The sequence below is a fragment of the Dermacentor andersoni genome, chromosome 1 (assembly GCF_023375885.2).
Source record: "Dermacentor andersoni chromosome 1, qqDerAnde1_hic_scaffold, whole genome shotgun sequence".
Classification (NCBI taxonomy): domain Eukaryota; kingdom Metazoa; phylum Arthropoda; class Arachnida; order Ixodida; family Ixodidae; genus Dermacentor; species Dermacentor andersoni.
Window position 1 is genome coordinate 7,956,591 of NC_092814.1, and position 15,968 is coordinate 7,972,558.

Below are 15,968 nucleotides of genomic sequence, written 5' to 3' on the forward strand. Positions count from 1 at the left end.
ACAAATAACGTTTTCTTACATGTTCGAATAACAATCTGAAGCTATCATGTTTGCAGCTTGTGTGTGCGTCATACTTTATGGATTTTAAGATACAATTTACTCTCAAAACCTCAGTTCGTTCAATAAGCTGCCTGCACTTGATGGAAGGCCTAGAAGAATGGGGAATATATCAACTTCGACCCACTTAATGTGTGCACACAATGTATCTGCTCATGATGCGTGGGCGCTTGTCACAGCGTTTGCTGCGACTGCAATGGACATTATAGCACTGTGCAAAAGGGACTGACATATGTCTATAAAATGTATGCGACATGTCCCAATGATGTATCTCATGGACATGCAAGGGATGACAAGGAAACTGCGGCCAAACAATCATGTGAGGGACATCCGCAGGACGAATTCAATGCATTCCTAGGATGTCCTGTCAGTGGATGCTTTTCCATAGGGCGTCACTGGAAAGTGTTCGTGGTCATCGAGTGAGATCTATTCCCTATGCGCATGACCCCATGCTTGTTAATTTAATTAGTAAGCGAGTGTTTACTACAATTTATACATACGGCTGTTAAACTATGTTTATGTAGTTGCCTAATACTTAGCTATCAATGCTTCGCCTTTTAGGCGAAACTGCTACTTTTTTTTGCTAAAATGATCTTTGTTTCTACAAGTATTTTGTGCTTTGTTAATACAACTTATTTTTTCGATGCTGTGGGTGTGAAGAGCAAATGTGCAAGCGAGGTGAGCCACCTTATTGAGACTGTCTGTATGTCTGTCCTGTCTGCAAACGAAATGCTGTGCTGGCATTCATAATCAGTATCTCATTAACCAGTGTTGTATCTCATTCGTGATATGTCTCTGTGCTCAGTAACACAGACAGCATTGGACTCGATCAGAGTTTTCTGCTTTTACTACAGCAAATAACCAAAAAGAAGAAAGCCTGAAGTGAAATCAAGATAATATTTTGGCTTGGTAAGCAGGAATGACCTAATTGTGTGTGCTTTGGCATTGTTTATGCCTTGAGTGCAGATGATCTTACAAGACACTTCAAATTTAAGATGGCAAAAGCTTTGGTCTCTGAATTTGTTTCCCCCCCCCCCCCCCCTCCCAGCACAGTACCTTTCACTACTTTCTAGACAAACACTCTGACTAATTCAAAAGTGGACCCCAGCCTTGGCTGCATACTCCTGGTAGTCGAGGATGAGGCATAATGTTTGCTGCAAAAAAGAAAAGGAAGACAAAAAAGAAAACCTGAACTGCATAATAAGTTGCTCTAACCTGTGCCCGCACTCTCACAAGTGGTGTCATATCCAACCATACAAACACGGTATCAGCCCCAGCAGCGGCGGTGATTGCATCCAACATTTGCTTTTATTACTTGTTTTACTGTTTCATTTTCTGTAAGGATAAGTGCTTTGCATTAATTTTTTATAAGACATTTACTGTTCTGTACCCTTCCCCTTTGTATTATGAAAACCCTGATGTTACAATGAATTAATGAGCAAGTAAATTAATAAATAGAAAATTGTGGAGATCCCACGCACTTTAGGAATCGACATTATGCAAATCATTTTGCAGGCAGCTGGCTATACAGCATGGTTCAGGGTCCCTCAAAGCGCTACCAGGTTAAGCAATGTGTTTGCCTAGATCCAGTATTTATTTGTGTGACGTGAGTAAAGTGAACTAGAATTAACGTGAGTATGTGACAACAGCAGCAAGACGACGATGGTAGTAACAACGCTTGCATGATTTCAACAAATGATCGAATTCATGTGAATGAGCTTGAGCTGCATGGAGGTATGAGATGGGTAAGGAACGCAGAAACGCAATGCCCACTGATGGCCATATGTGGTATCACTTGCAGGACACGAACAGCTTGACACGAAACTATGGCCCCATCTGAAGCCTGTATCCTTTTATAGCCATTTGGATGAGTGGCAATGTGCACTGCTCATCTTGGCCAAGCTGCGATGACGTTGCCGTAGTGGTGCAGTGCTGTCGCATTTGGACACTATGTGCACCATGAAACAGCAGGCCTCGATGTTTGATGAAGCGGTCTGGTAACGATGAGAAGGGCCACGAAAGTCCAGTACAAGCCCTTCAGGAGGAACGAGGAGGTTGCGAATAGCGTTCTGAAATCAACGCGCTCGTGGGATGCAACTTTCTCATGAGTATTGATTTTGGAATGTTGGAATAGCTCAAGCACAGGTAGTACGCGAGGATCAGAGGCATGGGTTGTAATACGAAGTTCAAATGACAATACACCAGTCATGAAGACAAGCATATAGCCGCCACCCCAAGTTAGTAGACAACTTGGTCCACCAGGTCGGCACAAATTTTGTAATCGTAATAATGTCATGCCGTGTATGCATGCATGCATGTCATGAATCTATGTCATTATTGTCATGCATGGCATGACATTCATGGGAATCTTGTCATGGCTTGACATACAAACATGCTGTAATATGCATTCATGGCATATGCTACGACGTGCATGTCATGACATCATTCATGTAATGCATGTGTGTCATGACACGTATATCCAGAATATATCCAGTCAAAGAAATGCTTGTCATTTATGTCATGACATGATTGTCATTCATGTCAGGTCCATTTTTTTATTAAGTTATTAACATCCAGACATGCATGACATGAATGAAATGATATGAAGTGATGGCGTTGTGGCCGTTTCTTTAACTGGATTGTGTGACGAGACATGCATCATGACATGACAAGAATGACATGGCGTGACACATTCATTCACGTCAGGTCATTCACGCATGTCATGTCATCAAATCCAGATATGCATCAAGTTAAAAAAACAACCATGATCAATGTTATTTATACTGTTTATGTCATGACATATATACTATGATAAGTGCGTGCATGTCTTGTCACTAATGTCATGATGCACATGACAGGCCACGCAATCCATGCCATTCAGGTCATGATATGCGTCATTAACATCGTCACATTTATTGGGATTGGGAAGAATTGGGGATAAGAGTTAATGGAGAATACCTTAGTAACTTGCGATTTGCTGATGATATTGCCTTGCTTAGTAACTCAGGGGACCAACTGCAATGCATGCTCACTGATCTGGAGAGGCAAAGCCGAAAGGTGGGTCTAAAAATTAATCTGCAGAAAACTAAAGTAATGTTTAACAGTCTCGGAAGGGAACAGCAGTTTACAATAGGTAGTGAGGCACTGGAAGTGGTAAGGGAATACATCTACTTAGGACAGGTAGTGACTGCGGATCTGGATCATGAGACTGAAATAATCAGAAGAATAAGAATGGGCTGAAGTGCGTTTGGCAGGCATTCTCAGATCATGAACAGCAGGTTGCCATTATCCCTCAAGAGAAAAGTTTATAACAACTGTGTCTTACCAGTACTCACGTACGAGGCAGAAACTTGGAGGCTTACGAAAAGGGTTCTACTTAAATTCAGGACGACGCAACGAGCTATGGAAAGAAGAATGATTGGTATAACGTTAAAGGATAAGAAAAGAGCAGATTGGGTGAGGGAACAAACGCGAGTTAATGATATCTTAGTTGAAATCAAGAAAAAGAAATGGGCATGGGCAGGACACGTAATGAGGAGGGAAGATAACCGATGGTCATTAAGAGTTACGGAATGGATTCCAAGGGAAGGAAAGCGTAGCAGAGGGCGGCAGAAAGTTAGGTGGGCGGATGAGATTAAGAAGCTTGCAGGGACAACATGGCCACAATTAGTACATGACCAGGGTAGTTGGAGAAGTATGGGAGAGGCCTTTGCCCTGCAGTGGGCATAACCAGGCTGATGATGATGATGAATTATGTCACAGCATATATGTCAGGTCATGCATGCCTGTCATTCATATTCTGATATATACCAAGTTAAAGAAATGACCTCAACAGCATCACATCATTAACACACATTGTTTCATGACATACATACCTTGACTAATATGTCATGTCGTAACATATCAGTCATGTTATGCATGCATGCATGTCATGCCCCCTTCCTATTCTGATATATACCCTGTTGAAGAAATGACCATGATGGCATCACGATGCAAGAGGATGGATGGATGCATGGATGGATAGATAGATAGATAGGATAGGCACAAAGTGCCTGAGGTTTGCAAAGAATGTATTGCTATAAGTAAGTAAACAAACAAGCAAACAAAACAGTATTATTTATTAGGGCGAGAGCAAACAGCGCTAGGACGGGACGAAGTGAGGACAGACAACATCCTAACGCTGTTTGTTCTTGCCCTAATGATGTAGCAACCTGCCGAGTCCAGCACACTCCTTCAGTATTAAACACTTGACATAATGCTTACATTACAATGCACCTCAAGCCGCCATCTTATATTGCTTCTAGAACAAACAGCGCTAGGACGGGACGAAGTGAGGACAGACAACATCCTAACGCTGTTTGTTCTTGCCCTAATGATGTAGCAACCTGCCGAGTCCAGCACACTCCTTCAGTATTAAACACTTGACATAATGCTAACATTACAATGGACCTCAAGCCGCCATCTTATATTGCTTCTACACTTGGCCAGCCAAACAAATTTTTGCTGACATTCTTTCGATGCACACTGTTGGCTCTGGTTGGATCTACTACAATAAACACCACTATGCTCATGATTAGCAGTTATTACACATCGTTGGAAGGGCCCAGAACAAATATGTGAAAACATGATCTGGACTTGAGCTGTGTACATGTATATATTTCATACATGATGTGGAAGTTAGGCAAGTAGAGTGCCCGCAGAAGTCTTCACTCGCAGAGCAGTTGCTTTCTACAAACTAATACAAATTGCGGATGTTATGGTCGCACCTATGACCACTCAATCAGTGGTTCACATCTGGGACATGCAATATTGTGAATCATACCCCATAAATGTATTAGACTTAAGGTCACGTCAAATTAGATTGTGCGTACCTATATCTTTCTTTCATGTGATGAACTATTGCCTGGCCTGCTATGTATCAAATGGAGTATAGCAATCAGAGTAAATTGACTATCGATAGGCTATCAAGAAAGAGTACAAATAGTGTTACAATAGTTTGCTGATATTTGCAATTGATACCTGTGCTAGTGATAATACAAAATTTTTCAGCACTGACAATCAATAAGGCTCAGTTTGTACATTTTCATAATTTTTCCACATAAAGAATGTCAAAATTCTAAATATAGCTATCACGATAGTCGTACTAAATACCAACCAGTGTTATACCAAAATAAGTTTGTTTTCTTGTAAAGATGCAATAAAAATATGGAGCAGTGGAGACACACACACTGCAATGACACACTGTCAGCACTATAGGCAAACAATGTACAAACACGGCTGTCATGCTGTGCAGAGTACATTTTCACCACTTGGCAACAGGTGCACTGCGATGATGGCATCTGCAGGAACACAGATGCAGCTACCGATCGTCTGCTGAGAATGATGTCTATTAAGGAAAGCATAACATGCTCACCTCCAGGTGACATCGGTCCACATCAACAGGCAGCCGGTAGTTGGATGTCATTAGGAGATGGTAGGGGTACAGCTGCAAGAACAAGGACCTTTTTCACACTCAGAATACCCAATTTACTATGTGGTTATGAATTGACCCAGCGGCAAATACGCATTTGCACTCCAGCCAATATGCAAATTTTGCAGCAGCATCTTGTGTTCAGGTCCCTCATTCAGCTTGGGCTGAGCCAAGCTAAAGCATAGTGTGGCTCTGGTTGCATCTATTGCAAGAAATATGACGATACAGTTACACACCATTGGAAGTGCTCAAGGGATGAGAAGAAATGAGTGAAAACCTGCATTTCTCAAAAAACAAGCACCTATATGTGCCTGCAAAACATCACGAAGAAACTGTGGATTCAACTTTTCGGGAGCATTATAATGTAGAAGGGTTGAAAATTGAGTTTGTTGGTACACTGAAACATTGAGGAGTGCCAACAATGAGACAAAGAAAGACAACACACATGCACAGACCAACAACAAGTTTTTATTTGAAGGAACACATGTACTAAAATATTTACTGACATAAAATTGTCTTTAGCATCCTACTAGGACTTACCAGCAATAATCAAATGAAATGTGTAGAAATCCAAAATGTGGGAAAAAGAGCCATGAAAGAAAAGTAACCCACTTGGCTGCAGCAAAATGCCACAAATAAAACCGGCACAGTTCAACAAAATGAAACCTACGAAATTGAATCAAAAGAGCAACATTGAAAAGGCACATAATAAAGATGATAAGGATTGCTTTTGCAGTTTGTGCTGTGCTGCTTCAAAATATTCACACCAACTAGCCCAGTTTTCAATTTGAGGATTGAAGCTAGGACCACAGCCAGACTTGCACAAAATTTTTATATACAGTTAAACTCTATATAACGAAATATTTAACCTTCCGTAACCGCTTGTCCACCGAACACAACATATTTAGTACATCAATATAACGAAGTGTCTTTGCACGCGATTTCAATATAACAAGATTTCATTGCCACCGCAAAGGAATGCCGAGACAATAAAAGGAAACTTCCGCGGAGGCAGATGGTCAAATAACTGAATTACAAACTACTGCTTGCAAACACACCTCTCAAATTGTGCCTCACGCGACAAGCAACCACCAAAGTGGAGCCACATCCTCTTCTGTATAAAGTCAAAGTGCGATAACATCCTATCATGCCCCGCGCACTGTGCGTTTTAGGTGCAAGTGAAAATGTGCGAGGGTGAGACAAGAAAGATGGTGGCTTCACGAGTGCCACCTTCCCGCGTGAGCAAAGGGAAAGAGGGGAGCAAGCTCGTGATGAGGCAATCCAGCGAGTGCAAGAAGGCAGGGGGGGTTGGCATGCACCTTGGCCATGGCCATGCATGGCTGCAAGTGCGGCTGAATGCAGATGCAGCTGCGCACCCTGCTTTAGGGGTAATCTGCCGTGTGCACAAAGAGTGGGTGTGCCTGGACGGTATGGCATCATGTATGCTGTCTTACTGCGCGTTTAGTATTGGAGGTTGCGTAATCTGGAGTTTTGAGAACCCATTGGAGCCAGAGGCAGATGAAGCATTCGCTCCCCTCTGCCGGCACTTTGCATGATAGCGTCGTCCCAATGCGGGCGATGCTATCAGCAGTGAGGGCGAAGTGCACGTGAAAGCGTGGCTAGCTTCGCTGTGAAGATATAGTCAATGTGGCATGAAATCGTATCATTCGTCGCCGACTCCCAAATTCATCAAAATGAATTGTTTTCTCATTCAAATGTGCTTTGTTCGACTGCTCGATAATTTGGATAATTCTGTGGCCCCTTATCACGGAAGAAAAATCGATCAGCAACTGTTCTTATTTGCATAAAAGGTTGAATTCCAACAACACGAAATTTCAACATAACGAAGCAAATTGCCGATTTTACAGACTCCGTTATATAGAGGTTTAACTGTATATATACTTTTTACCTATGTATTTTTAATTTTCAGATGTACGTGCATGCACACTCTTCCGTTCAATTTCCATTTGTACTGTTGACCGAACACAGGTTGCTAGAAATCAGTTTCTTTGACCAGGTACTTTTCTTATCCTCCACCACTCCAGAGAGACTAGATGAATAGTCCTCGACAAGTTGTTTACTTTTTCTCTCACGAGGTTGCTTTGTCTCCCGTCATTTCCAGTTCGTTTTCTTTGACAAACTTAGCCACACCACGAACCTCCTTTCCCATGGAGGGTACACCAAAACGCTCCCAAAGAAGGCCTTGACGTCAAGTCCCCTTGATGAAACACGCTGGCTTAAAGCAGCATTCCTTGTTTGTCCTTTCAATTTCAGTTTTTGTGTTTGTGTAGTGCAAACCAATGATTATTGCATGTATCACGAAAACTTGGTTGTTCTGTTAGAGCAGCAAATTCCTTCGAAAATAAGTTACTGTATTTTATATTTTCATAACAATGATTCTTTAGTGTCGATTTACACAGACCTACTATAGGTAATACTTTAAGCTAACCAAAGATAGGCTTCACGTGTGCACCATAGGGAAAATTGATAATTAAACAAATAGCTTTCTTCTGTAGGAAAAAAAAAAACGAAAAATAAAGCCCCTTTAGAATAGTGATTACGAAAGTTGTTCTCTTCCCCAGATGGCAACAACTCATTGTCGAAAGGAAAATTGAGTTATAGGGTAGTAATTTAACTTTTTCAGGAAAAAGAAAATGTAGGCATAATAGCACTCTAATGTACACGAAAGGCTTCAACAAATTGAGTCAATGTTGTGGCAATCACAATAAAACTTTTGGTGAAAATGCAGTACGAGACATTTTACAGCAGGCACAAGCTGAATTGGAATTTCCGAGGGCAAGACTTCCTAGTTTCTTTTTTGTTTTTGCATGATATTGTTATGCGCTATTCCTGCACATGGAAGCACGCATCCTGCCGAGCATGGAAGAATGCGCCAGAAAGATGGTGAAGACGACGATCGGAGGGGTTGTTCTGCTATCTAGCCCAGAGCAGCCTCTCTCTGTATATAGTTTGTACAAAAATACAATTTCTTATCCCTTTTGGCTGCTCTCATCCCTGTGGCAATATAAAACTGTTTTTGCTTTACAAGTATTTAAAAGAGCAATTTATGTGAACTCTAATGGTTTAGTACTGTGATTATTTTACGAGCTGTTCTTTGAAGTTCCAGTAAATGTGACCCTAAAAACAAACTTCAGCATACGCTATATAAACTTTGTGCTTTTATGGATTAGTGCCTTGCGCTACCGCCACTGTCTCAACAATGACTGGCGATTTCTGCATTCTGCTGACAGCAACTCGGGTAGCTTTGCAAAAGTGTCAAAAATGGCCCACGGAATCCATAGCGTTTCTCAGTAGCATGGTGTGATTAATTCTCTCAAAGGCTTTAAAAAAGCCAATAAATATTCCAAGCACATAAAGCTTATTTTCGGTGCATTCTAGTATGATTTCTTTTTGAAGGAGTAATGCAGATTCCACAGAAGCTTTCTCAGTAAAACCAAACTGAAAATGTGTTACGATTCTATGCCGACTCAAGAAACTGGTCATTCTAGTATGAATACATTTTTCGATTCCCTTCGAAAAACGGGCAGGATAGGTATTGGTCTATAGCTAGATATGCTTTTATCACTGCCTTTAAAAATTATAGAAACCTTAAAAACCTGAAGTGAACCTAGAAATAATCCTGATGAAATGATTAAGTTAATAACTTCACCAGAAGCATTGTCACCTAGTTCCATTCAGAAGATTACTTAACTCTTTGACGGTCAATGACGTAAATATACGGCGCTGCGCACAAGTCCGAAAATGGTCGATGCCGTATATTTACAGCGCCGTCTGTACGTTTAAAAAGCGTGTCAATTTCCTAACTTTTTTTTTTCTGTTATGTGCTGCCACTACGTGGGGATACAGGTAATTTTTTTCACGCGCTTCCCTCTCTCTGTTTTTGTTGCAGGGTTTGTTTTAGTGCTAGTTTGCTCCCGTGCGTCTATATACCACCACTCACGCATAGGCGTGTGTGCGGGCGGGCGGTCGTTTGGATTTTGTTTTGCGGGCGGTTTCGGCTTTTTGCGCTTGCGAAACTGATGGCTATCTCATTGCTAATCGCTCAAAGGGCGACCGCTTGTTTCTCGCTAGTTTAATGCTCACAGGGGTGCGCATAGGAAAGATGCCGCCATGCATGCGTTTCCGTTTCTTTTCTTTTTTTTAAGACTCGCGAAAACTAATTGCCCTAGCTGGTTGGCGATAAAATGAAGATTAGCGGAAGTTTGTCACACGTGTTGCTTCTTTTGATGGGCACACAACCAAACAGTTTTCTTGAGTGCGCGCACCTACGCAGTTCGATTACGCTATGGACGTATGTATTAGTGTAAGAGCAGGAACATTGGAGGCTTGTAAAATATTCTCGTGTGCAGATTTTAAAAGCCTTGAACTATGTGCATAAATATGCATCAAATTTTTAATTCTGATAAGTTTATTTCCTTTTTTATTGTTGTTATTCATGAATGAAGAGTGCATATATACCAATGCAAAATATTTTGTTTTCACTTTACGGTCACCCTAGAAAAATTATGGTAATTTTTTGTCGAAATAAATCCCTAAGCAGAATCGGAATCGGCAATAAAAAAAAAATCGACCCTGGGCGGTACATATGGCGAAAAAAATCTACCCTCAAAGGGTTAAGCAAGCAATTGATTGTTTCGAGAGAGCATACATTTTTTGGGGGTACATCACGGTTTAACAAGTTTTCAAAATAGTATGTCTTCATTCTGCGCAATAGCCGGTTAATTTTATTTATGTGCCTTTTAAGCATTTTTTAAATCATCAGCTCCTTTATTTTGTTAGAAACATTTTCTAGCACATATTTTTTTCTTGAAAATGTAACCCACAGCTTCCTGGCTTTAAATGGAATAGCCTTTGTAATAGAAGAAACTTGTAACTCAGATTTATATTTTCTCTATTAATTGATAAGCTTAGCAGAATCATTGCAGTCATAAGCTGCAACCAGATTTTGCTTTTGGGGCCACTACAGATGCTGGAGTGGTTGTTTTGTATGTGGGCCTTCTCACTTGTGCACATGCATATTCCTCCAGTGTGGGTTGCCTGAAATAAATTCCGTTGGAAGTATATGCCTGTGCTATCCTTGTCCATGTCATTTTTCCACTATTCTTAAGCTTATATGAAGGACGCTGTATTATTCTAATGTAAGTGGTCATAATAGGCTGTGCTGTTGTATCAAGTGTCAACATTCAGGGCGCTAAAATGGAGAAAAAACGGTCATGGTGCACCTGTTTCAACCATATACTTTGCAATAAAATGCGGGGTGTACCATGGAAGGGCCAAGAACTGATGTGAAAAGCACAGCCATGACCATATATTAGGCCAAGACAGAACTTTCACATCCTAGCTTGAAGTCACAGTACCGTTTAAGAAACTACATGGTGGCACCAGATAGTAGTATTGCGTTTTGCTTTTACATGTAAAAATATCCGATGTAACTTTTATCTGTTTAGCAGATGCATGCAATATTTTACACAAATGGTGCAAGCTTAATTGTGGCACAAGAGATCAGGCTGAGAGAGTAATCAGCACTTCTGGGTATGTGGTGAGTAGAATATCGATCATGTATTTTTTGTCACTAGGTATTTTGCTTTCTCTGTACATGAATAATATGATTAAGAGGTACCTTTTTCATAGCAAAGCATAGATGAGAGTAAGAACCCATTCTTTCTTTGTGTGCTGAATGAATTGTGGCAGTCATTCTTTCTCTTACATCAGATTGATAACTTTATCAGACTTTTGTAAATAACCTAATAAAATTCCTCACAATAAAATAATCTTTAAACTTGGAATTATAACTACCCCAAAGTTTATTCATGCGAAAGTGTCAAATGGCCCATCGAGCGAATAAGCCGGTGTCTGTTGTGTGGTGCAGCGAAACAGCACCTAAATTCCCATTGGCTCTGACGCCAACGGAGCTGAGTGGGTGAAAAACCACCACCTGCTGCTGCAGTAGCACACCAGGTGTTGCATGAGGTGAGAAGGCATCGCTGCAATGCCATGTCACCCTCGCTCTCGGAAGCCCGTGTTATCTGTGTGCTCCTTGTCCGCGCAAACTCGCGCCTGTGTTCTAACTGTGCCTCGATAATTGCCATAAATTAATGCAAAAAAGAAAAAACAATAAGATAGACACAAAAAAATGTTGGCAGCAGTGAGTTTCGTAACTACGACACCACACTCGGAAGTGAGTGTCTTCTTGCACACTGGGCTAAACGAGTGCCTCCTAGACGGCAGGCCTGTATGCTCTGCTTTATGACATCATGCTATTTGGACTGAAATTTCCACTGCCAAGCCGAGCGAGACGAGAGCGGTGACGTAAAAATCCCTGCGGCTTACTTGGGAGCATCCCCACTACATTTTATGGCAGTTGCGCGAGGTAGCATGACGTCACGGATGGATGTGCACTAGGAATGTTTAGCTTTGTTAAAAAATTTGTGCGCTTGTGCTCCCAATGCCAACGTCGCAAATTCCTGCCTCATCCGGCCCACAGATTAATACAGCTGTTTCCGTGCCGTGGTCGTGTCTTCGACTGTGTGGGAATTGACTTGTACGGGCCACTACTGCTAACACCTGCTGGCAAACGATGGATTACTGTCGCAGTTGATCACCTTACAGGGTATGCTGAAACAGCCGCTCTATCTGCAGCCACCCCCAGTGCCGTTGCATTCTTTCTGCTCCATCATTTCGTTCTTCATCATGGCCCACCTGGGGAACTGCTGAGCAATAGAGGCTGCGTGTTTTTGTTGCAGGTGGTTAAAGCTCTGCTTGCTCAATGTTGCGTTGTTCACTGAACCACCATGCTGTACCATCCTCAAACTACAGTAACATTCGTTAAACCGTGCCCGCTTAAACAGTAGTTTCATTTTAAAAGTAGTAAAGTCAAATCCTCGACTCAGAGGCCATTGAACATAATGCCTTTTGACGTGATAGTTCTGCGGAAACCTGCAAGGTGGAGAGAAGTAATTAATAAAGGGAAAATGAACTTCGAGTTGTTGATGAATTTGACTTTGCCCTGCCATCTACTAGCCGCCTGGTGGTCCCGGGTTCGAGTCCCGGACCACGACAAATTTTTCTTCAACTTTGCTACACTTGGGTGGATGTCTTATTTTCCCTTTATTAATAATGTGTTTTATATACATTTAAACTGTACCAGCTTATTGTGTATGTATCAGTGAACACTTAGCGTTTCCACTTTTCGTTGCGAAATCAGGGTGGTACGTTGGCCCGGCAGTGCTCATGAAACAGTGCTTCTGAAAAACTAGTGCGGCGAGCGCGGCGCGAAAGTGATGCTGCCGAAGTGGAAGCCACCTGACTGGCTATAATGCCATTTGCAGGGTATGCTGGATGAGCGGGTGGAGGTCTCTGGCAGCCGCTGTTCAACGCGATACACTCAAAATTTTGCGATTCCGAGTATTGTAACCATCAGTTAATTTTATTAGAGATCAAATGCTTTGCTATGACCAACGCTATGAATAGTCCTGCACATGCTTGAACACAGGAACTTTGCGAAGATCTTAGCTAAGATCTGACTTCAGCAGCTGAATGCTAGATTAAATAATGTGCCACAATATCAGCTCGTATTTGTCATCATGAATGTCACAAGTAGCAGACTAATCAAGAAATCATAAGCTTCAGAGTGTCACCTGCATCAAGGTAGTACAAGCCTACGCTCCAACATCCAGTCACGATGACGAGAAAGCAGATCAGTCTTATGCAGATGTTGAATTAGCGATGAGAAAAGTGCAAGCCCAGTATACTGTAGTAATGGGCGACTTCAATGCAAAAGTGGGGAAAAAGCAGGTCGGTGAACAAGCAATTGGCAACTACGGCATTGATTCTAGGAACATTAGAGGAGAGATGCTGGTGGAATTCACAGAAAGGAATAAGCTGCGAATAGTGAACACCTTTTTCAGGAAACATAGCAACAGAAAGTGGACCTGGAAAAGCCCTAATGGTGAAACAAGAAATGAGATTGATTTCATATTTTCTGCCGATCCCAGCATAGTGCAGGATGTAGAAGTGATAGGTTGGGTAAAGTGCTGTGATCATAGGTTAGTGAGGGCTAGGATTCACCTCAATTTGAAAAGAGAAAGAGTAAAATTGGTCGACAAAAAACAGGTAAACTCAGGAGCAGTAAGGGTAAAAGCTGACAAATTTACAGCGCTTGTCTTCGTCGTCCTTTTTGTCCCTCGTCTATGTATGCGCTGTAAGTGACGATTGCGACAAACTTGGGCTGGTACTTGCAAACAAATATGCAGCCTTAGAACAGCGAGATGATGAAGATGACATAGAGGTAATGAATGAAACCGTAACGAGGCTGGCTTCAGAGGCAGCTGCTGAAGTGAGAGGCAAGGCACCAAGGCAACCAGTAGGCAAGCTCTCTGAAGTAACCAAGGACCTAATAAAGAAATGACAAAGAATGATAGTGTCCAACTCAAGCGATAAGATAGAATTCGCAGAACTGTCAAAACTGATCAATAAGGCGAAAATAAGGCATATTCAAAATTATAACGTGAGAAAGACAAGCCGCAAAAAATGGATGCAGCCTGAAATCAGTGAGAAGGAAACTCGGGATAGGACAAACCAACATGTATGCACTGAAAGATAAGCAGGGTAATATTGATCATGCATATTGAGTGTTTCTTGTGGACGATACTGACTGGGACCTTGCCTTACCCTATGTCACTTTTGCATATATTTCTTCATGTCACGACACTGCTGGTTATTCCCCATTCTTTCTGTTGTTCGGCCGAGAACCCACATTGCCACTGGACGTATCCCTTCCATCCGCCACAGCAGAGACCAGCGAGTATGCACAAGACACCATCACCAGGGCAGCCCAAGCACGTGAAAGTGCCTGCGCTCTCCTCCTGACCTCGCAAGAGAAGTAACGGCATTTGTACGATCGTCAACACAGAGGCGCCCACTTTTCGCTTGGATCTCTGGTACTCGCGTGGTCCCCGACTAGTCACGTTGGCCTGGCAGAAAAACTGCTGTCTCGGTACACAGGCCCATATCGAGTGCTGCGTGCCATGACTCCAGTAATCGTCAGTCAGTACCAGTGCCTCACCTGCCCCAAATTCCACTGACGTTGTACATGTCAAACGCCTGAAACCATATTACTCTCTTGTTATCACCAATATTTAGACGCACTGGGACGGTGCTTCCGCTGCCGAGAATAATGATAAATGCATACTGCGTGTTTCTTGTGGACGATGCACGCAGGCGCCCCGACAAAGACTACGAACGCTTTCTGGCTCTCGAGCTGTCGGCTGAACTGGCCAGCGCTGCATTATCCTTTGTAAATATACAGTAGAACCCCGCTGTTACATTCCTCACTGCTGCGTTTTCCCGGCTGCTACGTCGTTTTCATCCGGTCCCGGCATAGCTTCCATAGGATCCAATATATAAGGAACCCCGCTGTTACGTAGTAGCTGTGAAAACATTCCCGCATGATGCGTCGCAACCCGAACCCGCCTGGGCTAAAGTAGGCAACGCGCTCCAACCGCCATTTTGGCTTTTGACTAGTTTTGACCGGGCTTGGCCGGGCTTGGCTATGGAACTGGCTGCAAAACGCCGCACGCCAGTTCGAGAGGCCGCCACTAGGTAGCCATTCGTGAAAAATGCTCTCACTATCATCACTGTGATTACGGTCACCGCATGGGTTGTTGGACGGGTCGACTCATGGAGGAAGGAAACTCAGGAGAGGCCCTGACGTCACTCTTTGTGAAGCTATAGCTAAAGGGAAGCCGGAAGTTGGCGTTGCTCCGCCTATCGGGCCAGCTCTCCTCTCTTGTTTACATTTCTCGCGAAACCATGCCGCGCTGTGCGCAACCGGGCTGCTCGGACGCGCGCGCTCCGCAGCAGTACTAAACAATCGTTAGCACGTTAGCATGATTACGCCAAAGAGGGCAACATTTCTCGCGGATATTCCTTCGTCCGTGGCGCGGTGACGACGAGGAGCAGGAGCCGCATGATGCCGGGGAGTTGCCAAATCCTAGCTTTGGAGAAGCCGTCGCGGCTCTGGACCTCCTCCGCAGGTATGTCGCACCTCACAGCGACGCTGACAGCAATGCGGCCTTCCAGGCTACTGAGAAACGTGTGGTGATTTCTAGTGAGCGAAAGAAACGGCAAGCCACCATTCTAGACTTTTTTAAGTTCTAAGCGCACTCTGTGGAAATAAATTGTCTATAGTTGAAGCTGCAACTTTTTCATTAATTTTCGGAGCTTTCCTCACTGTTGCGTTTTCCCGGCTGTTAAGTTTTTTTTCCTCGGTCCGGTTAAAAACGTATAAACGGGGTTCCACTGTACTTTGTAAATAAAATAGTCTCCAGTTCTTAATGCTTAACGTTTTGGAGGAGGGTGCCGTTCCCCGTCCTCCCCATGGAGCTTTGCAGCGGCCGCACCATCCTGCTTTCTGCTACGG

At 42.9% G+C, this 15,968-nt stretch overlaps 1 protein-coding gene across 7 annotated transcripts in view; it reads right to left on the minus strand.

Moving 5' to 3' along the window:
* Window positions 1-15,968, minus strand: part of Unc-115a (actin binding LIM protein Uncoordinated 115a) — a 558,372-nt gene that overhangs the window by 39,633 nt on the left and 502,771 nt on the right. For 5 of the 7 annotated variants that reach the window (XM_050191443.3, XM_050191440.3, XM_050191439.3 and 2 more), the window contains one exon: window positions 5,471-5,542. In XM_050191443.3, coding sequence (XP_050047400.1) covers window positions 5,471-5,542 — 72 coding nt within the window. Of the gene's footprint in view, window positions 1-881; window positions 1,212-1,232; window positions 2,093-5,470; window positions 5,543-15,968 lie in introns of those variants that run through there. The other 2 variants (XM_055061175.2, XM_055061174.2) reach the window with 2 other exon arrangements.